General features: G+C 41.1%; 1 protein-coding gene across 14 annotated transcripts in view; it reads left to right on the top strand.

The window, feature by feature from the left end:
* The window catches only part of TENM4 (teneurin transmembrane protein 4), a 1541819-nt gene that overhangs the window by 1419121 nt on the left and 96984 nt on the right, over positions 1-25714 (top strand). For 12 of the 14 annotated variants that reach the window (XM_031505163.2, XM_077781310.1, XM_077781307.1 and 9 more), the window contains 3 exons: positions 3674-3700; positions 11080-11226; positions 25468-25684. In XM_031505163.2, coding sequence (XP_031361023.2) covers positions 3674-3700; positions 11080-11226; positions 25468-25684 — 391 coding nt within the window. The remainder of the gene's footprint in view (positions 1-3673; positions 3701-11079; positions 11227-25467; positions 25685-25714) is intronic. The other 2 variants (XM_077781309.1, XM_077781308.1) reach the window with 1 other exon arrangement.

Raw genomic sequence — 25714 nt, 5'->3', positions numbered from 1 at the left:
TCCTGAAACCCAGCAGAAGGGTTCAGTCATTTTCTAGAAGGAGCAAAACACACTGTGATAACAGGGCCAGTGCCAGACTCCTGTGATGGGTTCTCCAGCATGTTCCTAATTCATCCCTTGTTAGAGACATTGCAGGAATTCAAGTTCCATCTGCTCTGGCCCAAACTACATCCAGGGAGCATGGTGGGTTTTAGGAGCATTGAGTTTAAAGATGAAATAAACCTTCTTACTGTGAGCTCTGAAAAGCCAAATTACAGCTCAGCTCTGTAGTAGGCTGCTCAAAGGGTTTGCCTCACAAGAAGCAGCACAGAAAATTTCCTAGGTTTAATAAAGAGTCATAGAATCACAAAATTGTTTAGACCTTTAAGATCATCTAGTTCTAGCCCCACTGACATGGATAGGGAACCTTTCACTTGACCAGGTTGCTCCAAGCCCCATTCAATGTTGTCTTGAACACTTCCAGGGATGAGGCATCCACAGTTTCTCTGGACAATGTGTGCCTGTGCCTCACCACCCTTAAGTGTAAAAAATTTCTTACAAATACCCAATCTGAACCTGTCTGCCTTCAGCTTAAGGCTGTACTCCCCTGTCCTGTAATTACAAGCCCTTGTGAAAACTCCCTCTCCAGCTTGTATGATTCATACAGCATTATTTAGGAAAATAATGGCAGAGGGGGCTTCCCTGCCATGGTGGAGTTGGAATATTCACTATCCTTGAACAGCCTGGACACAAGACCAAAGCCATCTCTGGAAGTTCAGTTGGTGCAGCTAAATACTCCAGTGTCTCTGGAGACCTGAGGGACCAGCAGCTAGCTCTCTAAACACTCCCCAGCCTACCTAGCAAGATTTCAAAGCACTTCAGTGCCTAATCCCCATTGATCTCCACAAAAGCTACATGTTAAACTCCTTTTGGAAATCTGGTCCTGGCACGCATGGGTGATGGATGCAATAACAATGCCCAGACAGACAGGCAGACAGCCTGTCCCACGCCAGCTTCTGCTTGTGGCGCCATCAGCCTGGGGTTTGTTTTACATAGCAAAACTCTGATTTTTGAGAAATCTGCTCCTTTAAGTTTGCCTTTCATCAGTCTTCTTGCATAAATAATCACACATGTTCTGAATAGCTGAGGCTGTAATCAGTGCCTCTCCATTTCTGTTGGAGCAGCTGGAATCCAGACAGGGCACATTACAGGTGGATCCTGGTCTCTTTTCCCCAGCTTTCTAACACATCAATTGTGCCTTTTGAATCCATAAAGCAACATAGTCCATGCATGGCCCAAGACAAAAATAAGCCTACCAGTGTCTGGGGAAGGTTCTTGCTCTCTTTTAGATGTGTTGCTTAGGGACAGGGTTTAGTGGTGGACCTAGATATACTGGGTTAGTGGTTGCACTCGATGATCTTAGAGGTCTTTTCCAACTCATATGATTCTGTGATTCTCCTCGCTGCCCAACAGTCAGTGCTCAAGTGCATCCTCAGCAGAAGCTGAGGTGTGTGTGACCCTCTGGCACTCACCCTGCCTGGTTGAGATGGGTATCTTTGGGCAAGAGAAGATCATGGTTATAGCAGTCAGTGGAAAATACGCACTTGCTGCTTTGTTCTGACATGATCTTGAATCAATCAGGAGGTAATCTGGCCTTAAATAATTTGGCAGCATATTTGCCAGTAAATATTAAGCACAGATTAACTTCAAATACAGTGTTTTCCCTGACCCTATAGGACGAACTTCACATGCCGTCCCTGGTTCAGCATTGGATGTTTACTTTCTCCTCTCCTTCACATTTGTGTGATCTCAGTTTAACTCCAGTGTTTTCCCTGAGGCTCTGTCCACTTCACCTCATAGGAAGGATAAAGGGAAGAAGAATATTTGGGAAATGAAGGAGATCATAGTGGGAAACAAGTCCTTCTCAAGGACCTGCCTGCAGTATCTCTTACTTCTCTGTCCTTCTCTCTGTCTCTGTAAGCCAAGAGAAGCACTCATTATTACTCCCATTGTGTTTCAGACAAAGCAAACCAAGTTAGCTCAGGCTGGTGAAACAAGGGGGCTTTCACGCTGAAAAATGGTCACAGGAGCTCCTCCCTAGCAGTTTTAAAGTGGCTTCCAGGAGTAGGGTGGTGACATGGAGCTGAGTGTGGTGGTGTCTTTCAGTGCAGGGACACCTTAGAAAAGTAGCTTTTCTTCTGAACTCCTGCATAATTTTTCAGCATGTCCCACATGCCCACAGGGTTTCCAACGGAGGGTCTGTAGGGAATGATATTTTAATGCCAGAAGTAAAGCCTGTATGGGTTTAGGAAAGAAAGATTCCTGCTGCTCCTGTAGGAAGCTCCATTATTTTTCAAATTACAGGAAAACACTGATACATAACTCTCGCATGGTTGGCATTGACAGCTGCCTTCACTGCCATCAGCTGCACAGTGACTGCCTGAGCTAACAGTTTGGGCTGCTGTGGATGTCAAAATCCAAGAGATACAACTCTAGGCTTCAGCCACCATCCAAGCAGAGAGCAATGCTGTGCTTCCTGCACTGCTCCCACCACATCAGCATGATTAATTCACCTTTTTGCCAAGCCTCATAACTGCCCCACTCTAGGTGAGCTCTCCCAGCCTTCTCCACTTAGTTCCTATACAGATCCATTACATTCACAGGATGGAAAAATAATTCCTGCAACTGCCATGACCTCCCAGGAGGACAGTATGCCTGAATGAACCAGAAATAAAAACTTATTCAAAAACTACCAGGACACAACTGAGGCTGAGATTGCAGGGAACAGGCAAGAGAACAAGGGAAATAATGTTTAAGTAGGTATTGAAATAGAGAAATGCAAGACTCGAAGCCTCTCTTTTATTAATAAAGACCAGCGGGTGTTAGGACAGAGAGTGCCGCCTGCTGGCATGAACCAGGGCTCTCTGAGTTAGGACATCTTTGCCACCAGCCTTCTGCCCGACACCAGAAAATCAATAAGGTGCTTTTCCAAATCAGTGTTCTGTGGGAATTGGGTACATGACTTCTCCCATGACATCTATAACTTTCTTTTTTACTTTTTCTTTAGCACTCCTTAAAATGAATATATTAATACTTGCCTATCCGGTATAGTTGTCATGAGGTTAATTTAATATTTGTAAAGTAATTTGATCTGAGGCTAGAAAATGCTGCATAAATGCAGTATATTACCATTAGAAAGACCCAGGGTAAAATCTGTACCAGTCTGGTAAGGTCAAGGAACTGTGCCTTTTTGCATGGAAAAATATAAGACAATCGGGTAAGGTGGAGGACTTTCAAATGTCTCTGCTTTCCTGATGAAATGCAAAGAAGTCAGTAAAATGGAGGGAGACTCGCAAATGAGCAGAGCATTGCAATATCGTGATATACATATATATACACACACATATATACCTATATATATGTAAACACATAAATATATATATAGAACTTTCCTGTTTATCTTCCTGATCTTAATGAGCAAAGATGACTGAATGCCTTAACACAGCCTTCTCAAGCCATTTGACTGAGGAGCACTGTGCTCCACTCTTCCTTTTTTCTCTCCTCATAATCAAGGTTTTTCTTTTCATATCACAGCGAACTCGCCTTTGCCTTTCTAGCACCTGCACAGTCTCGTAGTAAGCTGCAATGCACTTATTCAATCCCACCTTAAATGTCCTGTCTTTTATCTCCCAAGCTCACTATCTGGATAAGGTAGTGAAAGGTATGCTCTTCCTTCCTATTTTTCCTATTGTCTTTGTGTTTCTTTTTAAAAAATGCACCATGAACATGCTGTGTTGAGGTTGCATCTCTTCCTCATTGTCATCAAAGTGGTCTCCAATGTCTGGAAGGGTGAACTTTCCAGTAATTTACGTAGGAAATACCTCTGTAAGTGCTGTGACCCTGTGTTAACATCATATCAGTGTTCCTACCCATTCCCTTGTCCTTGCCCTCCCCTCCAAATCATCTCTCATCCTCACCCTTCTCACTCAGGTAAGGCAAGTCAGGAGAAAACAAGTGTCTGTGAATATAGCAGGAGCCCTGTACAATGATGTGTTTTAATTAAATGTCTATGGTCCATTTTGTAACACAGGTGAGTGCACTTTCTATGTGGAGTCTTCATGTTTTTGATCCACAACTGCCAACTCTTACATGGGAGCTTTAACTAATTATATATTGGGGTTTTTTTATGGTAATACAAAAATGTTATGATCCCAAAACCTCTGGTTGCATGAATCTGGAAAATCTGTAGAAATCAGTGATGCTGCATTAATGTACACTACAACAAAATCCAACCTTATGGTCCTGTTTGTAAGTGTAACACAAGTCTAGGACCCAGGTATTTCTTCAACAAAGAGGAAAAGGAATTGAACTCTTAGAGACTAGGGATCACCTGCTGTTTAAAAAAAAATTACAGTTATTTGTTAATCAGAACAATGAACTAAATTACTTCAGGACTTTCTAATATAATCAGACAGTTCCACAATGCACTTAGCTTTTGAAAAATATTGAAATAGCATGCATATGGTTAAATACAACAATCTGACAATAAATATGATTGAGTTGGACTTAAATATTTTTCTACATGGCTGATTTGACACTAACAGGAACACAGTGTTGACACCATGCAAGCATCATATGTTTGCTGGTTAAACAAACCAAAAAATCAGGTTGAATGAATAATTTTTTTTTCTGTAGTACTAACCTTCTTTTCAGGTTTTGAGCAATCAAAAATAACAGCTGTTAGAAGCTGAGGATGAAGAGCAGATATGCTCAAGTACTAACCCCATGAACAGTTAAAATTAAGTCTTTGCTATAAAAGGCTTATGTGGTGTGACAAGAAACATGGTTGCCCTACTGACTTCACTTCTCTAAGTGAATTTACAATTCAGTGTTTTTCTAAAGGCAGATTCAGGAACAACTGCAAAAAGGCAAAATGTTTGAACAGACAAATACTAGTGATGAGGAAATGTCCATAGTTTAAATACTTCCATCTTCAGTGTAATGCAGCAGCTGGTAGCTGTCCTTGGACCCCTCTTTATGGATCATTTGATTGTACAGTGATTGTACAGTGGTAGTTAGTTTTCTCTCATTGTTAGCACCAAAAAAAACCAAAAAACAAACAAAAAAAATGTGCTTGACTTTATTTAAATTAGGAGGGAGAAGTACATTCTCTTTCTTAGATCAGGGAAAGAGGGACATTTACTGTGCCCTTATGAAGTAATCACGGTGGCACCCTCAGAGGAAGATATGGGCCATCACTAGGGAGTGTGATCAGAACCTGCTGTTAATGTTCCACAACTCAGTGTTTTGAATTTCAAGTCCCCAAGACTCCTCCTTTTCATCTCAATGTGTATTCGAGAAGGCTGCATCAAAAAGTAGCAGATAAGCATTGAGGGCATAGAAGAGAAGAAAAATCAACCTGCAGAGCCTGGCAAGGAACCGGCAGTACTGATTTGCCCATTCAGTGGCCCAATTTTTTTAACTAAGTCTTCTGTAGCTGTCATTTTTCCTCTAGATAGCTTTTTGACTCACCTTTATGCCCAATAATAAAGACACATTACATTTAGTGAGTCTTTCAGTAGGTAACAGGTTAAGTAACATACTAAGAATAAAAGATAGTCTCTTGCTATGCATGGCTGCTTTTGGAAAGATTAGCAATAGCTGAAACATTAAAAGTACATGGTTTTCTACTTGGCTAACTGCATGGTGTGCATTTTTCAAAACTAAATTACTCATGCCCTTTTGGCTTTCTTAATTATTAACATCTTTCTGGTTGAAATCCCTTCCCAGTAATCCTGTTGTCAAAGGGTGAGCCTGATTTACTACTGAATCTTTCCTACTGCTTTACAATAAACCAGTCAGTCAGAGAAGATGTAGAATTGTTCCTAAATGGGAGGGCAGGTTTTAATAGCAAATATCAGCGTAATTTAACCAAGAAGCTCTAACTAGACTCAGAGTAGAGTCTTCTAAGCTAAGGCCTAATTAACACTGGTAATGCTTAAAATGAGAAGAGGTGCCTATTATTTTAATAATAATTAAAAGAGATGCTGATTTTAGAGAGAGTTTCTCCATCCATAATATCATTGGATCTGATGGTATATGAGCTTAATTGATTTCTATTACTGAATATCAAATCTTACTCTTTTCAAAATAATCATTAACCACATTAACACTGTAGTGATGCATATAAATTCAACAGCTAGTTTGAATTTTAAAATTGCTGAACAACATTAGCGTTCAGGGGTGGCTGCAAGGGCTGCTCCTGAAGTGTAAGAGCAAGGGAGACCCAAAGTCTGACCAAAGCTAGTTCCCTTATTTATATAGTTAGAAGTGTAGGAGCTCTGGTCAGTAACTTCTTAACCTTCCTATTAGAGGATACATCTGATTAAGGATTTCTGGATTCCTGTCACCACAGAATATCATAGTGGCAGTTTCAGAGTTGAGTTTGTTTTGGAACAAGCTTTTGTAGTTTGTAGGGATCAGCTAATGCCTCGCTCCCTGCCTTTAGTCTTTGAGAAGCTTCTGCAGGTCTCATAGCATTTGTTGTTCTCTCAAGCTTCAGGCATTTGCACCTTCACGTGTTGCATTCAGTCATGTCCTTCTTGTCCCAGGGCTCAACTGCTGTCTGGGACTTCATAAGAACATCCATCGGTGCTCTCCCACTGACAATGAAGGAAAGATAATAAATAGCCTTTTCTTCTAAGTCTTATTTCAAGTGGCAGTGAGGTTTGCCTTGAAGAAAAATACCAGTAAACGTTGCTTACAGTTGGACTAATTAAAGAAGGCTTTAACTGTACAGATCATTAAGAGAGATTATTTTACCATCAGTCTTAAAAATTGCAGGATAACTTCTGTTGACAGTCTCCATTGACTCTGATGGTACTTCTCTGTTTCAAAATTAACCCACTTTTTATATTGCTCCCCTGTCTGTTTTCTCACTTGCATGGCAGACCAAACATCTTTGTGAATGACCTCCAGAATCTTTCAGCAGCACTTACATGTGCTTAAGTTTGAAACTCAGATAAAGGGTTTCCTCCCTCTTTTCCAAAAAGTCCTATTCATGTATTTAATTCTCTTAGTCACCCAAGTACAGTTAACACCACAAACAGGAATAATGGATCACTGGTGACTTCTTGCTATGAGAAATCAGAGCTGAAAGATTATGGTGGTGTAAATCTCTGAGGATTAAGCCATCCCGCTGTGGTGACATTCAGAGGCAATTTGGAAACAAGATGATCTTTTTGCTTTATTCCTCAGCGTGGGGGAAAGGAGAGGATAAAGTTTATTGTATATCATCTTTTCATCAAGTGCTTTGAAGTGCACCGTTTGTGGAATGAGGAATATTGTACCATCCTATCTGTGTAGTGTAAGTGATGGTCAAGTCTCTGTGCAGTGAGCCACTTCAGAAATGGTAGAACTTATAGGGCCATTCTCCTGAATATATTGGCTTATGCATCTCTGTTGTCTTCTAACTTTCTGAAGGCCCAAGTCCTATAACAGCTGCTGTATATTTATTTTTTGTTTCCTATTAATGGTTTACTTTCTGTATGCATCTTTAAAATATCTGCTCTTCTACCAAACCATTATATTAGAAGGCTTCAGTTTAATCCTCACAGCACTGAAATTTTAATGAACTGTGTAATGTAATGGAAACACTGGAAAACCTCTATGTTCTTGTACCTGTGAAGAGCCATTTCTGTCATAAGGAAAAAGTTTTTTCTGGCTCCTTGGAAGAGCTTTATCTACTAAGAACCAGAGATTACGTTCTCTTTAGTGGGAAGGGCCAAACTTACTTTCAAGACTTAATGGGTACCAAGACAGTGGAGTATAAAATTGCAGGTAGGAGTTATCCTACTTTAGGTATCTGCAGATGCTTATCTCTCTCATCAGGGCACCCTGGATTCCCATAGTACTCAAGAAGAGGAATAGATATTTTGGGAAGGCATAGTCTTATGAGATACTTGTTCTCATCTCTCTCCTCTCCTGACCAATGCTTTTCCTTTGCTTGTCCTCTTTCTGAAATGCTTGGCTTACTTTCTCTGGGTCCAGATAAGAAGATTTCAGAGTAAATCCTGAGAGTCCATTAAAATACTCTCAAACATGTTTCATATAGACAATGAATTGCACATAAAATTCAAACACATAGGATTGAAAGGGGTCTCCTCAGTTAGAGTCTAGTCTTCTGCTGGCAAGAGCACATTGTGTAAAACTTTTTATAAATTTACCAAGCTCTATGGAAAAGTAACTGAAGAATCTTCTCCTTAACACTCCCACAGGGAATCTGCTCCAAAACTTAATTCCTTTGATCTTTGCAAATGATTTTTTTTCCTAATTTCCAGACAGAATTTATTCATACTTGGTTTATGTCCATTTGTTTTTGTGCCAGCAATGTTCTCTTTACCTTAAATAACTTCTAAGTTTTCCCTTCTCAATGTTTATGTGTTTCATTAACTTCTGGAAAAAAAAAATCATAGTCTTTTCAGCCACTATTGTCCAAGGAGAGACAAATCAAGCTCTTCCCTTTTCCTCAGATGTCAAAGGTGCCTCATCCACACTATATCACCTGTTTTCTGCTACTCCAAATTCCTTTCTTCCTAAGCCTGGGTGAGTAGAGCACATGCAGTTCTATATGAGCTCATCATTTTTATAGTTAGATTAGTTTTCCCTTGCATTTCCTGGGCACTTCTCACATGAGACAAGATCACGGTGTTTTCAACTTCATTCAGCTCTTTCTGGTTCTCACTTCACTCCTGTCCAGGCCAACCTTTGTTCTGCCCAGTCTCTGCAACTGTAGGATAGAAGAGAACTTTTTAGCAAAGGTTTTAAAAAGTCCAAGGAGTAAAAACAAGAGGTGTGCTCAGTGGTGACGCACCAGCCACACTCTAATGGAGCCATCCAGTACACACATAAAGCAAGATTTCTTCAGGCTTTTCATCTAGACAAATTAAAGCAATGGCACAGGTTGCCCAAGGAAGCTGGATATCCCATCACTTGAAGTGGTCAGGGCCAGATTGGATGGGGCTTTGAGCTACCTGGTCTAGTGGAAGATGTCCCTGGCCATGGCAGGGAAATTGGAACTGGATGACCATTAAGGTCCATTCCAACCCAAACCATTCTATTGTTCTGTGATTTTTAGAGAGGGAGGTCCCATCCAAACTGGATATATCTACTCCAGAATGGAATTACCTACCTAGCCAAGTAATTTTGGGAAGTTATTTACACTTCTTCCTCTTTCATTCTCAAAATTGCTGGATACTTTCAGCTTGTATTGAAAGTAAGTAAAGGGATCAAACATATAAATTAGCTGTAGCATGGAAAAAAATCTGATTAAATGCTTCAAAGGTTGGCAGTTTCGTAAATAGCTAAAGGCAGGTCATTGAAATGAAGAATTTCAAGTAGCCTAGCCTAGAAATGGCTCTTCAGTATTATATAAATACTAATATAGTGTATAAATACCAAAACACACAATAGTATGCTGACACATGCACACACATTATTTGGTACATCCCAGAATACACATTTTAAAAGACTAAATTCCAACAAATTTGTTTGTAAATGAGAAATATATTTAAGATCCTTCTAAAGGACTTTCCCTTGCCACCTTTGTTCCTTTTTGCTTTTGGTGCCTGTAAATCAGTCACTTGTTAAAAAAAAAGTCCTAAAAAATGTTTTTTTCTATTCACTGGGAAAGGTTATGTGAACTTAAAAACTCCCTGTGAAACAACTTTTTTTTTGTTTTAAAGGCATTTCTAAGCCCCATTTCCCCAGTGCAGGTCACACTATGACATGGGATGTTTTAGGTGGGGTCCCAGCTCTGCCTTGGGGAGACCCTCACACATCATGTGGTCAAACAGGTGTCAAGACAACACACACCTCTTCACTGTCCCTTAGCACTGGATAGATCTGTATCATTCACACAGGTTCACAAACCTGTCTTGCAAAGCTGAGAGCCTTAAAAAACTCTGACTATGTGGCAGGATAGCACTACACACATATAAATAGAGAAAGCATTAAAATAGGGCTTAGGAAGACTGAATTGTTTCCCTGGTGTATTCAGTCCTGCTGAGTGACCTTCACAGTCACTTCAGTCCCTTGTACTTCAGTTTCTTAAGCTGTTAAGTGTCTCTTACATTTCTGACAGCTTGGTGGTAAAGATTTTTGAGCTCTGCAGGTAAAAAGCCCCCAGAAGGGTTTAAGCAGAGCAGCCTCCCTCACACCACTGCTTACTGTGGAAATTACTCTGCTATTTTCTTGAAGGGATGGGGTAGGGGGGAAGTACAAAAATCTCAGCAGGAGGTCATCCGATGAGAAAACCAAACTGTAGTGAGCAGACTGGGAGGTTGGTGTTCATCCTCCCTAACTAAATTTTATCACCTGTAAAATGCCTACCTGTGTGCTGGACTCTCTCTAGTCACTGGGGAGAAATTGATGTTTCCAGAGCATGCTTTAGCTCATCACCATGAGCATCAAACCCACATGAGGAGACTTCTGCCCTGGGATAGTTTGTTTCTCTGCTGACTACAGAGATTTGAAGGTATCTCAGTTTTAGATTAATTTGAACCAGATGAGATTAATCCCTCCCAAAATTACTACAGTAAAGAAATTGTATTGCTTCCAAGTATTTTCTACATTTCCCTTTCCAGCTGGTTTTGAATGCTTATCAGTCTGAGATCTCAGTATTATTGAAAGCCAGATGTTTTATCCTGATGGGTGTTGTGAACTTTAATACCAAATGCAATTTAGGTAACCCCAAGTACTAGTCTTACATAGCAAATGTTTTGAGAGGTTCAAAGGGCAATGTGCTGCCTTCCTTTTACAACCAATGAAGCAGGAATATCTCAGTGCCCTCCTGAAACTCACCATTCCCTCAGTGCAGTGAGTGTGGTTATGCTGTGAGGACCTCTTGGGAGAGCCAGAAGCAGCTGCCCATTGAGTAGTCACCACAATCCTCATACCAAAACGGGTTCATTCCAGGTGGGAAGACACCAAGTGGGAGTGGAGAAATCAACTGAAGGCAAAGAGCTGTTTAATGAGGCCCTTTCCAGGCTGTGTTGCTTTGTGTTTCGAGTGTGTTTGAACATGTGGCTGTTTGCCTTGCAGAGGGATGCCCTGGCTTGTGCAATGGCAATGGCAGATGCACTCTGGACATGAACGGCTGGCACTGTGTCTGCCAGCTGGGCTGGAGAGGAGCTGGCTGTGACACTTCCATGGAGACGGCATGCGGCGATGGGAAAGACAACGATGGAGGTAGGACATGAGCACATGTGATATGTCAGGCTTCACAGAGCCTATAAACCTCTCACAGTGAACAGTCATCTGGGCTTGATTCTGCAGGGCAGATTGTTTTTTGACAGCTGGTAGAGAACAGACAGTGAAATCTGCCAGGCTGACTCAGCCAGAGTGGATTGGAATTCAAATTAAATGGGTTTGGATCTGGGGTGCTAGGGCTGCAGAGGGACGTTTGTTTGTCTTCAAATCAAGTCTGTAGAGCAGAGACTGTGCACCTGTCCAGTCCCTCCACCCCAGCCGAGTGGCTCAGCAGTGACATGATTGGACCACCTCAGACAGTGAACATTCATGACTGTTCAAACTTTGCCCTCGCTGCCTGAGGCTTTCATCAAGGTTCTGCAGTTGGTCACCACTGACTTTGAATGGATATTTTTCAGAAACTTAGAGGCTTGGGTGACTGATCCCCATGCCCACAAGCCATCCAATCCCTCTCAAACCATGTTTTATTGATTACTGTCCCATATGTAATGATGTCAGGCATGTGAATAATAGCTCTCTGTAATGCAAACTTAATATTCAGAGTTATCTCATTACAAAGGAAACCGTGGTGCAGTGTGAAGGTTTGAATTAGAGAGCAGGAGATGAGATATTAAATTTAAGGCATAAGGGAGACTGCATAATTTGTTTTGTTGTCACTCAGCAGAAGGCTTTGTAAACCACAAGTCTGGGCCAGGACCCAGACTGTGAAGTGGAGACTGCATTTTGCAAGCCTCTGTTTTATCATATTCACAGGAACAGTACAGTTTAAAAAAAATAATAGCCAAGCCAAGTCTGTGATTATCTGCTTCACTACAACTGTGATTCTGATTGAATATTTAAAATACTTCTGCACATCTGGCATGGCAAATGGACCAAATTAGCCCTTTAGAAAAGATGGAAAAATTGGAGTACCATACAAAGAGTACACACTGTAAAACAAAGATGGTTTTTTACCTCATATGGAACTGAATATCGCTGTACTTGTCTTTTCTATTTACAGCTGACACAGGGCAGCAGTAAAGGTCATCACATCAGATGTGTAAAAATATGGTAAACAGACCAAAGGTTACTCAGTTTCCATGGAAAAAAATAACCAGAAAAAGCCCTGTGAAGTTTTTAGAGCGATGGAACGAGTAATCCAGCCTAACATATGATGTAAATCACAATTGTATGATATCACAAAGAGCATGACTAGACTCTGAGCATCTTTTTATCTCCTGATTCAAGGGTTAACCTTTTTTCTGGGTTACCCTCACCTTGAAATGAGCTGCCTTGCAATCTGCAGGCAGCAGATGTAGATGGGAGAGACAAAAGGCACTGACAGATTTACAAGTTAGTGCACATGAACTACTAACTGGCATTTGGTGAACCTATGTGGAGCAGTGTTGTGCACAGCAAGAACAGAGCAACTGATAGGTTGTAACTTACTGCCTTGTGACAGCTTGTTCATGTGTTAGAGCCCACAAATGGGTGTTGACTTTACTCCTTGTACACTCAAAAAAAAAAAAGTATGTACATGGTATGCATTTCAGATTACAGATAATCTGTCAAACACTGTACCTTTGATTTGGCTGTGTTACTGCTATGGGCTCTCCTCAGCTGGGAAGTGAAATAGCAGAATACTTTAACTTCTGTTTATGCATTTTAGTGGCTCATTTGTATTTGTGAGCTCAAGTCTAGAATTTCAACCCCTGAGATGTAGGAGCTTCAGCAGTGGTGATGCATTCCTGCTTTGAAGCCTTAGTCCTTTTGGCACAAGAATTCAAATATGGGTAAAAGGACTCATGAAGCATGGATGATGCTCTGCCAGTTTGCTAGATGTTATGCTGATTTCTACAGCAAGTGGAGATGTTTTAGACTAGTATAGCATAATTTAGGTTGGAAGGGACCTCCAGCAGTTTTCAGTTCAAGGCAATAGTGATTACATCAGGTTGCTCAAGGCTGTGTCTAGTAAACTCTTGAACACCTCCAGGATGGAGATCCCACCTCTGGACAGCCTGCTGTAGTGTTTGACCATCCTTACAAGAAATGTTTTTCTCCATGTATCTAATCATAATTTTCTGTGTGCCAAATTAATGTTTGCTGCCTTTTGTCCAACACCATCTGAGACATCCGAGAGTACTCCGGCTGGCTTCTGGTTTCCCCTTCACAATAACTTGGGTGTCTGGTAGAGCATATATATATATATTTCATGTGTGACAGTTCCCTTTGAATTTCTCAGCTATCCAAGGGCAACTGAAATTACACTAGGCATCTGTGTTCAGCAGAACTGAGCCCATTCACCACAAACATTATACCTTGGGAAGCTGCTGTGCTTTGAAGAGCACTGAGAATGTGCATGCCTTAAGCCTCTCCAAAAAACATGTAGTATGTGGATGAGCACTGTGGTTTCTCACCCTTTTGGGATTCTGTCACATACACTGGAGTAATGCACACTCAGGGCTAGAGAAAGGTGGTTTAATTTGGTTCACTGGAAAGGATCCAAACATGGGATTTGCTCATGAATGTTGGCAATGGAAGTAGAAGTCCTTTCATGAAGCTTCAGAAGTCAAACAACTGAGTCAAACAACTCTCACATGAGTGGTGAGAAAGAGGTTAGTGGGGCTGTTCACAGTACCAATGAGGGGGGATGGTTCACTCTGCCTGAGCCCATACCTGGTTCTTGCACTGTAGTGTCGAGTGTCTGCTAATCAAAATCTCTGCAGCCGGAAATTCCTCAGGATAATGGGAGCTGAAGTCAGAACTTTTTCATCAGCTCCCAGCCTAATCATACCCTGAGGGAGACGGGTGCTAAATTGCAGGGTGTGTTCCCCTCTTAAATCTGGAGGCTGTTCAGATAAACAATAACAAGCTAAGCAGGAGTCACTCAGGGAGAAACTTGGTGAAATGTAATCTTTGTTCAAGCGAGTAAAAAATTGTTTCTGAGCTGAGTCCCCTCTCCACAAAGTGTCATTTGTCAAAGCTAGCACTTAGGTTTCACACCCCAGGTCCACTTTGTTTACACTTCTAAGCACCAAGCCCATCAACTTTAAAGAAGCTGTATGAGTAACTGAGAGCAGGTTAAGGAAAAACAGTGCAATGACAGAGCTGTAACAATATGGGTAAAAGGCCAAGATTTTTGTACATTTGACCTAAGAGGCCACCTGTATTAGAGCAAACAGGAAGTGTTTCTTTAAAACAAGATGAGAAAAGTGGTTCTTGCCTCACTTCAGCAGAAAATAAGCTCTCTAATTCATGGCTGCAAACACTCACTACCTAAGAGTAGGTGTGACAGGTAGTACCTGCATGTCTCACCCCACACTGAGTGCTCTGTCATGTACTTGAAGAATAAGTTTGAAAGTTTAAAAAAATCAAGGAAATTATCTTCTGTGACAAGCCCTAAAAGTGGAGTTAATGGCATTTGATAATACCTTGAGAATAGGCTGGTGTTCCATTGGCTAAATATGGTCTCTGTTGCATTGGTAGATTCTTCTGTTAGGAACACAGTGTACAGGAAGAACTCAGGGGAAGAGAGGATACTCTTAACTAATCTCATGAATATGCTGTTGAACAGCAAAGCTGTGTTACCTGTCCTTGTTCTGGAGAAATCATCTAACTGTTGAGACCCAGAGTTGTCCAGTTCTCCATTTCAATGAGTTTGCGTGAAGACAAGATCACACTGAGATGAAATAATGTAAGGACTACAGATGTTAAATTAAATTGCTCATTTGGGCTAAAATGTCTTTACAGTTACTTTACAGTAACTTTACTTGAGGGCCTTTGGCGTTGTTTGGAGCTTCTCCAGAGTAGCCAGTTCTTCCAGATAGGGTAAAGCTTACTGGTTCTCCAGGAACTGGAACCAACCCATCCTTCATTTCCTGCTTTAAACAATTTCCTGATCAGCTGCTGAACTCTGTCAAACATTAATTTACTTTACTTGTGGAAGGCAAGAGTCTTTCTCATATGAAAAATACATCTGAAATTACAGTGTTCACAATATTATCTAAACCGTCATGTCCATTAGAGGTTTCTGATCAGTTGCCTGCTGTTCTCCATTATCTCTTCTCAGGTGAAATACTTCCAAAGGCAAGTGTTAGTGGTTAAGGGATTAATTAGATAGATAGATAGATAGATAGATAGATAGATAGATAGATAGATAGATAGATACCCTTCCCAGTCCAATAAGGCTGGCCTGTCATAACATATTGCACACCATTACGTAAAAGTATAGAAATTTCATTTTTCTTAGCTGTCATCCGGTCAATGATCTTCCTTTAGGACTGAGAAAAATAAACTGTCCTGTTTTCTTTTTCTGCAAGAATTGTATTAGCAAAGCTCCTTCCCATCCATTTATGTCTCATTTAACCTAAGACAGAGAGTTCCAAGGTATGCATGGCCCCATTTTGCCTTTACAAGTTCAGTCTGTGCCCCACCAGATGCTTCCCAAAAGCTAGCAGGTGGAGCAATTTGTATGCTTTTCTTCACTTATCCTCCTGGACCAAAACAACTAAAGGCTGCCTTAATCTACCAGCCCTGGAGCAGTGAGCAGGTCACTTCAGGGACAGTATAGTTCAGGAATGGCTTCTCTGAGGCAAATCAGTGCTGTTTGATTAACTGCATTATAGCCCACTGGCAATTCCACAGTGCCTTGCCCCATTCAAGGATCAGGTAGTGCTTGTAGTAAGGTGGAGACTTACATAATGCTTTGGAACAGCAGCATTTCAAATCTTTGGCAAGAGAAACTTTGGCACAGCACTCTGGTCTTCTAACACCCATGTGTTCACCATCTGTCCACCACATGCCAGATAGTGTTAGAGAGCTGGAAGAAGTCTGCACTAATCTTTGCAGTGCATTGGGTTACACCTGAAGGTAGTCTCAGAGTTGTAAAGGGAATGGTAAAGAATCCAAACCCCAGAATGCAAACCTTTGTTTTTGCAAATGCTTGAGCTGTAGACGAAGTGGTGGGGTGCTTTCTGGTACTTTCTTTTTCCTTTTGCACTCGTGCCCTGGGCTTTAATGGCATGAGAAGATTGTCTCCTGGGCATGATGTGTGAGCTGTCTGCTTCTCAAAACCATAAAAATTATGCAATAATGTGCTGGCTACACTTGTGGAGGGAAGTATTGAGATTTGAATGCAGCTGGGAAAACAGCCATCATAAATTATCATTTATCATCAGAGATAGATCCAGTCAAACAACAGGGTCGTCTTGGAGGAACCACAGAGTACTGCTAAAAGGATGAGAAAGTCTGCTTACTTGAAAGATTGAGTAACTGGTATAATTTGTTGGAAATCACCCAACTTCTCTTCCTCTGTTTCATGGTGGCTGTTAATTGACTTCTCCTCAAATAAAATGACCAGTTCACATTTTCAGGTTTCAGCTCTTTGCTGATTTTGTGTTGGATGGTAACACGTGGGTGTTACCTGTGGCTGGTTGATGGCAGCAAGGCTGGCAGGAGGGCAGCATTAACCCAGGGCATCCAGCATCCCAAAGCACGTGTTGATTGTGCCATTGGAGAGGAGGATGTGTTGTGAACTGGGGTGTCTAGCAGTGTCTTGTCTTGACACCTTGGGAGAGCTTCTGGTACTTTGAAGGAGTCCTTAATGAAATACTTTCGATTAATATATTTAGAAAGAAGCTATGAAAGTGCTCTCTGTGTTGAAGGAAACCTACCACTGTGTGCTGAAATGAGGGAGCTAAGTTATGGGAAGGAGGCACTCCTGGTACACAAGATGTAACAGAAAGTGACATGAACCAGCTTCAGAAAAAAAACAGATTGGACACTTATTTCACAAAGCATTTCTACACCTCAAAAAGTGCTTAAACAGAGTTTGAGTACCAATGTTTAAAGCAGAAATTCAGGAAAGCTCTATCAGACCTACTTTAGCATCTGAGGCAAACGGTTGCAACTTCTGTGAGACAGAAAGTCCCCTTAGAATCCTAAGGTTTTGCACCAACTGTGCTCAACATGCACAGAGTGCATGGCCACTTTCCTCTTGACCAGGATTTGAGAAACATGCCAATATCTGAGTTATCTGAAACCACCCAAGCTGTTTTCAAATGATTGCTTAAATTGGCTTGGATTCAGTCAGAATATGTTAGGGTGAACTTTTCAGCAGTAGCTTAACACTTGCAGCACTTGCCAGGAAAGTGAGAGACCTTGGTGACAAGGATCTCTCAGCTGCTGAGGGTGTGAAACCACTGTTCCCACCAAAAAAATGGATAAGTTCTGAGTTACTTTTCCTCAGAGGAATCACTTTTAAGAGGTGCTTTGGCTCCTGAAGGAGGAAATTATTGCATGGCAATCAATTTAAGCAACTTGTACTTACTGCCCTGTCCAAATGCAAGTCACAGAATCATAGAATATCCTGAGCTGGAGGGGGCTCACAAAGATCACAAAGAAGAAATCAGTGCCTGTCCCTCTTCTTCCCTTTGAGAGGAAACTTCAAATTGTGATGAGGTCTTGCTTCAGTCTTCTCCAGGCTGAACAAGCCAAGTGACCTCAGCCACTTCTCATACAGCTTCCCATTCAAAGCTTTCACATTCCTCATAGCCCTTCTGTATACACTCTCTAATGTCTTACTACCTTTCTTTTATTGTGGTGCCTAAACGTGCACACAGGCCTTGAGGTGAGGCCACCCCAGAGCAGAGCGGGGTGGGACAATCCCCTCCCTCACCCGCTGACGATGCTATGCCTGATGCACCCCAGGAGCAGTCTCTGCTAAACTAGGAAAGGACCTCACATGGCTTGCTCAGCTTCAAATCCTAGGTTGCTTGGTTTCTATGCTGCTTTGCTGGCTGTTAAAAATCTGCTTGGAGAAAGGAAGAAGCCCATGGAAGCAGCTGCATCAACTGTATTCTCCAGAGCAATGATGAGCTACAGGATGCTGTGAACTTGTAGATTCTAAACACATTATTACAGCTCTGGTTTATGCCAGACATTTGTGATTATCGTGTGTTTTCTGTCATTTCCTCCTTCCACTTCCCTTCTTTTTCTATTCAGATGGTTTTTTTGAAGAATGTAGCTCTGGATTAGGATGAACATTTTGCAGAGTGTTTCTGTAGTGACTGCCCCCACAGAGGCTCTGCACAAGAGCCCAAGGAGTTTGTAATTCAAACACTTGACAGCTATTACATATGACTGTGTTATTTCAAATTTGCAAACAAGTGCTGAACACTTAGAGAAAGATGTGAGGGCAATTCCTTTCCCAGGCAGCCAGCAATCTAATTTAGCCAGGATACAACTAGTGAGAAGCTTATTCAGGTGAAATCAAAACAGAGCAGGTGGGATAGAAGGAGTGAGAGAATATGAATAGCTAATGTTGTCACAGGGAGTTGACAGTCATATTGCCATTGTTCCTTACAGTTGTTTTTTGTTTCCCTTTGACTTCTTAAACAGGAGCCAAAAGCTGCAACTCTTCTTGAAGAAGTAAAATTTATCTTTGCAAAGCACTGGAGTGCAATCCATTTATTCCCCAAATCCAATTTGAGTAAATAGAGTGTCAGTCCTCAGCTCAGGAATTGGATCAGAACATCATTATTCCTGTAAAACCTTTATCAACATAAACATCCATGTGCACAATAACTTGTTTGTGCAAAAGTACTGAGCCATTCCTTTACAGCCTTCCTCTAAACCAGAGCTTGGATTAGAAGTGAAAGGGTAAAGGCTGATTTGCTCAAGGCTAAGACTAAGACTTTGTTATCCTTACCTTTGAGCATTTACATTTAAAACCTTTCCCACCCAAACTCTCCCAGTAATTCATCCAAAAGTATCACAGGACAAGACAGTGTCCCCACAAAAAGTGATCATGTTGCCTGATGAATAGCACAAGCAGGGAACTGAAAGATAAGAACTGGATGAGATGAGACACAATTATTTGTATAATCAGTGCATTTTATGCTTTTGTTGCCCGTGGAAATACTCCCATGGGAGACAATGGGGTTTTGTTGTTGTTTTTCCTTTTAGTTTTGCTTTGCCTAATACAGTTTCTCATAGAGGCTCATCCCATTGCAGTCAGTGACAAATGGTGTCATGGTCTTTAGCAGGGGCAGTCCTTGAGTTTATCATGTATGCTGTCCCACATTGACCCTGATCAGGCTCCTTAAGCTCACCTCCCTCTGACTGCCTGTCTGCCTGCAGCTCCCAGAGTGCATGATGGTTCACAGAATGCTCTCTGTGTACATTACACACAAGGTCCATCCCTACCCATGGCCTGCCTGTTCCAGCCTGACACTTGACATCCAGCACCTGTCAGAATCTGCTTAAACACATAATAACAGCTCTGGATACAGGTTATTTGCATTCTGTCGGTGATGTTAGCATGACTGATTTTTGTTGCAGCATCCATAACTCTGTAGAAATGCTCAATTATTCAGTCTCAGCCAGTTAAGACACTGCCCATTAAATCAGCCAAACACAATTGTAGGGCCATGAAAAGTCACAGCTAATTTGAAATTTTATTAGCTCTCAGCTGATCTTGTTTACTGCAGAAGCAGTGTCACAAAATCAGCCCTATGGCCCTATGCTTCTGTATAAAGCTCTAATCCTTGACACCTTTTGGGCACTGAGGGAGGAACTTGGAAGCTGACTGCACAGGACACAAAGGAGAAATGATCCTACTGCTGTGGGATCTGTGAGCACTTTGCAGCCAGCAAGTGTAGAAACAACGCAAGGAGAGCAGGGACAGCAAGTAGCTCCATTTCTACTGAAGAGTAATTATTTTTAAAAATTTCTGTTTGGTTTGGGTGGATGTGTTTTTTGCATGCATCATATAGACAAACGTCATAAAGGACATGATTTTCAGAAAGTGATGGGTCATGAGTAGTGCTTGAAAGCCAAGTAATTTTAGCTCCTCTTAAATTTGGTATCCAGGTGACTATTTGTGGAAGGCAGTTATTATATGGAGTATCTCATGAAATTCCTGAGTGAGGTCAGCATTTCCATCTGTTGTCATTATCTAGTGTCGCAGTCTTGATAGTCATAGCGAGTGTTTAAAGTTGCTTAAAATCAAGTTCTTCAGCTGGTATTATGCAAATGTTACACTCATTAGGCCAAGATCCTGCTCCAAGAAGACACAGATACTTTTAGTGTTCAGTCCCTTCCATGAAGCTATGCTCCCATGGAGAAAAAGCTGAACATACATTGCAGATACAAAACTTTAATGAGAATTGTGGTTATTTCATTGGGTTGTGCTGACATTTCCAAGCCCTTTGAGACAGGAACAGATGTTTTGTGAACAGAAAATAAAAAGACAGTCTCTGCTCCCAGGGAGTTCGCAGTCTAAAGTAGTAGTTTGAAGAGCTCACTAATGGGATTTGTGGATTTGCAGTCTTTAAGGGCATCAGAGCCTCATTTAAAAAAAAAAAATTTCAACTCCACCCACAAGATACGAGCTAGATGAGTCATCCCAAAATAAAACTCATTTTCTAGTGATATACAGAGTATAGATTACCTGATAAAAATGGTCTTGGTCCCCATTGTATTTTTATAATGTTGGTTGAATAAATTGGAGCTGCTTTATCCTCAATGGCAGAAAAGAAAGTGTTTCTGCTGAGCTCAGTTTATTCTCTTTCATGTTCCTCTCTGAAGGGAGTGAACCAGGGCTCACAAGATTACCTGCAGAGGTGCCATCCACTCTGCTTTATTCTCTGATTACTTGAATCTTAGTGAAAGATGCAAACCCCTGAACACATTATTTAGCAGATGTGACAATGTCTTGCCAATGGCTCCCTTTTCACAACAACAGTGGTTTGATTCACCCCATGGTAACTCTAAGATTGCAAAAAGGTATTTATTTCAGGCTTCATGCCAAGGAAGTGGGACAAAAGAGTTTAGGTTTGGTTTCAGCAGAACTGTCACAGGATATGTGTGTGTATATAGAATGCATAAGTGGTCTCAAAGATGTAAAAATTCCTATTGCGTAGCAATAAGAAGGAACACAAGAGATGTCTTAAAATCTGGCTTAGTGACACATCTCTGAATTAATTTATTAATTGGAAGGCATCCATTATTGAAGATGTTTCTGTAGGGTTCCCTTGGAATTGGTTGTCATATCCAGCCCTGCTCAGCATTTTCATTATTGTCTTACAATGTAGTTTACTTCTCTCCTGGTAAAATTTTTAGGTCACCTAAAGCTCAGTATGGTGGTAAATAATGTACCCAGATCATTTTGACACAGAGTGATCTGACTCACATTGCTGCAAGGTCACAATCAAACAAAGTATATCATAACGCAGCAAAATGCAAAATAGCCCTGGAAACAAAGAAAGGATGTCATACTGGAGGGTTGAGAGATTCTTGAGAAGCAATGACTCAGAATAGCATTTTGAGGTTACTGGAGGTAATTGTCTCAACATGAATTCTCAGTGCAAGGCTTTTGCACCTTCACCTCTGTGAGCCTTAGAAGTATAGAAGCCCAAAGACCCTTTGGAGAAGATGAAGTGGTCTCTTTTCTGTGCCCAATATTGCTGACATAATGCTGTGTCCAGTGGTGGTGTCCACACATAGTAGATGTGAACTTACTGGAAAGAGATCAAAGGATGGCATACACCAAAAAGTCCAGTGGATGGGAAACAAACCTTAAACTGGGAATTTTGTTCTTCCTTAGCTGTTCAGAGAAAAGATTTGGAACAGATTATTGTTCTGTGTGGAGGTATACCTGCACATGGAAAAGACATCAGAGCATGCAGGGCAGAAGGAACTATTGGTAACTTTATGGACAAAGGCGAAACAAGACCAGTTGTGGGATACTGGAGTTGGGCAAATCCAACCTTGAAATAAGACACAATTCCCTAGCAGTAATTAAGCATTTCAGAGGCTTATTGGAGGAAGCATTTGACTCGGTATAATCAGCTCTCTTTGGTATATGATATATTTTTCTAAAACACAGGCTTTAATCCAGTTCTGGGAGGGAAAAAAATAAACAGCCTATGGGTATAAGAGGTCAGACAAGCTGATCATAGTAGCCTTAAAACATATAAATTGCATTAATCCTCCTATGCAAGACTTTAAACTTCTCACAGAGATAATTCAGCAACATATTTGTTCTCTGCTTGGAGGTGCCGTGATCATGTTACAGTTATATTTAAGTAAGGGAGCTGTCATTTTTTAAAACCAAGAGCTGTATAAAGGCATCCATAACTAAGAACTTACTATGCAGCCTACCTGTGTTCTGGGAGCTGCCAGAGTTAGGAATCCACATGTAGGTCATGGGTCTCTGTGGCTTTGCTGCTGCTAAACTTGGGATGCAGAGGGCATTGACCCCATGTTCACCTCCCTCTGTTACCTGTCTGAAAAAATTTGCAGTGATTTCTAATGAAATTTCACCTTTGTGCTTTATGGATTTCATAGGTGTTTTGTATTACAGCTTCATATTGTTTTTGTTAAATTGGACAGTTAATGCCAGAGTCATGGGTCAGGAGCTTCTTGGAAATGTCACTTCATCCTCACTCTTCTGATGGAACCAGTGAGAGATATCAGGGCACGAGAAGTCATAGCTGGGTACACTGTCATTATATCTCCTGACAAGTCACTGTAGGGCGCCACTTGGATGACTTTTGGACCATACATCAAAAAAATCCCAAGAAAACAGTATGCACATGGAAACATCACTACTTATGATCTGGTTTGTAGATTAACTCTTGCTGTTCTGTGTGACTCAGACAAAAATAGCCATTACATTTTCCTAAGCTAAAGAAATACTTTATCTACTCAACTGAGGGAGTTGAGTAGGTAAGCGCCATTTCAGCCCTTTAGTGCCTTCATGAATGTAGGGTGTCAGTGGCAAACCTTTCTGGTGTAGTTTTCCTCAATTTATTCCATATAGGTCCAAAACACATTAGTTGAAAGGCTTATCTGCAGATGAGTCCTCATCATTCTCACCTGTACAAAACATTGTCCTCTGCCTCTATTCTTCAAACATTTATCTACAGTTTCTTGCAAAGACAGCATTTTCTTGCTGTCTTGCAGCTTCAGGCCCCAAAACACATTTCTGATGCCTAGAAAAAAGACAGGTTAATGAAGAGGTATGGTACAGCTGGTTTGCCATCCTTTCAGCCAAGTGTCTGTAGCCTTGGAAAACATTATTAATGTGCTTGAGAAAAAGACAACATTTTATCTTGCTTGAAACTGTAGTCAATATAGTAACAAGGCTGGTTTGTTGTTTGTTTTTCTTCACTTTTTTTTTAGTAGGTAGCTGTGACTAAGCCTGTTGCATCAAAGCCGATCTCTATTCTGTGAATGGTCTCTCAAACTCCATCTGAGATTTGACCTTCCAGAGTCCTACTGATCTAATCATATGCAGCAAGCAATTTTTTTAATGGGCAAAGAAATTCTAATTAGTTCTTTTTCATTATCACTAGTCATCAAGAGAAAAGGCCAGTGGGTAGGTTTAGTGTCCAAGATGAACATTTTTTGTGGTGATTTTGTAAGGAGTTCTAAAGATGCAGAGATGTTAGGACAGACAGAGGTAAGGGTAACAGATGGGATTTTCCAAGGCACTTTTGCTGGCCTAACAGGGCTCCCATTATCATTAATGGCAAGTGCAGAGCACTTGTGGAAATGACCCCAATGTGTGTGTGCGTGTGTGCACATGTACACAGAGAAGGTGCTCATTGTCTTTGACCTACTTGGACACAGGAAGCTCTGGGAACCCCTACCAGGATTGTTCAGCCTTCTGTGTGTGAGTAACCACATGAAATGATGATGTCAGTGATGCTTTAAACACTAAACTATTCCAAGATTGGAACAGGTATAACTCAACAGAATCCAAGTCCATGATGTGTAAGCCATCTTAAGTAGTAGAACAATGAAAGATTTCATCCTATTTATATTGCAGTAAATACAGAGTAATGCCAATAACATTAGTGAAAGGACTTCTAATTCTTACTGGTAAAACTGGGACAAAACTGAAGCTCATAAACAGTAGTAATGAGAAAATGTCTTGTTTTAATTTACTGTTTTTTTGGGATAAAAAATCCATTATCCTGAAAACTAAAGATTTCATCCCACTTCAGGAGGGCTCTACCTCTCAGGATAGTGACACTTTTCAGGCACATTCATTTCTTGCCTCTCTCTCTGCTGTAGTCGTTAGTAGGATGCTTGCTGTAAAGGTGGTGTCTGTGATATATGGAGCTCCCAGCAGCTACACAGAGACCAGCCACTCATTTCACATAGGTCTGTGAACAGCCATCACATGGTAGTAATTTTCATTCACTGTCAAACTGTCTTGCTTGAACTGATGAGTTGGAAGTGAAGGGCTCCATATCCCATTACCCCAGAACAAAAACATCCAGTTCCCTTATCTGATTTAAAGATCTGTCTCTACTACTTGCTAACTTTTATTGCTAAGTGTGATGCTTCATCAAACCTCTTTTGAACTTTTTTTGGTATTTCTTTTCCTGTCACTACTTTTTACTGTGCTGTTTGCAATGAGCAGTGGCATCTCCAAATGAATGGAGCATGTTGCTATGGCGGTGGGAGGTAAAGTGGTACGTCTGCATTTGATGGCTTGACAGATATGCAGACTCTCATTTTACTGGAGTATGCTCAGCAAGCCTTTTCATGAGTGTCCACTGTTATTACTGTTGTTACTATTAATTTAATGGTGCTGAAAGTGCAAGATTTATATCCTGAGAGTTTGAAGTCATCTGTTACTCTGTGTCAGTATTGAGTCAATGAGACCAAGGTGAAAAAAGATCAAACCTTTCCAGCAAAATATCCCTCACTTTCTACTCTTGCTTTACTAGGTTACATGTATAGATGTCTCTGCAGCCATGGTAGATACCACGGCTTTATTCACTATTTAGTCTTGCTGAAAGCAAACCTGGTAGCTTTGGTGTAATGCAGTATGGTTATGATTTGCACAAAGAACAGGAGCAGGGTACAGAAGTTGTGTATTTTGTCAAAAAAAAAACCAAAACACGAAAACTTTGAAGGCTTTGGATTTAGTTATCCAAGTGACTGAGTTGTGAATTGGCACATCCTAGGATTAATATAAAATATGCTTTTTTGGGGGCCCAATCTAATATATGAGTTTTCATATATTACATACTACTGCATATTTATGTTATGTATTCATGTGTATCTTAGGTTCCTTATTGTGACTTGGAGTGTACATGCTTTACTCAATGTAGATGCAAATCTGCATTTCTCTATTGTGTGCATTGGAAGGAGTTCTTGCACCTTGAAGTCTGCAGCACTCCATGTTTCCATTGCTCTAAAATTTTTCTTACCCTTCTGTAGATGGCCTGGTGGATTGCATGGATCCAGACTGCTGCTTGCAGCCACTGTGCCACGTTAATGCGCTGTGCCTGGGCTCCCCAGACCCCCTGGATATCATCCAGGAGACGCAAGCCCCCGTCTCCCAGCAGAGCTTGCATTCCTTCTATGATCGAATCAAGTTCCTGATTGGCAAGGACAGCACTCACGTCATCCCAGGGGACAATCCTTTTGAAGGCGGGTAAGTGAATTTTGGAGTTGATTCAGTAAG

Source organism: Lonchura striata, chromosome 2 (assembly GCF_046129695.1).
Source record: "Lonchura striata isolate bLonStr1 chromosome 2, bLonStr1.mat, whole genome shotgun sequence".
Classification (NCBI taxonomy): Eukaryota; Metazoa; Chordata; class Aves; order Passeriformes; family Estrildidae; genus Lonchura; species Lonchura striata.
The sequence above is the reverse complement of the archived record's forward strand: the minus strand, read 5'-3'. Positions and strand labels throughout refer to the sequence as shown.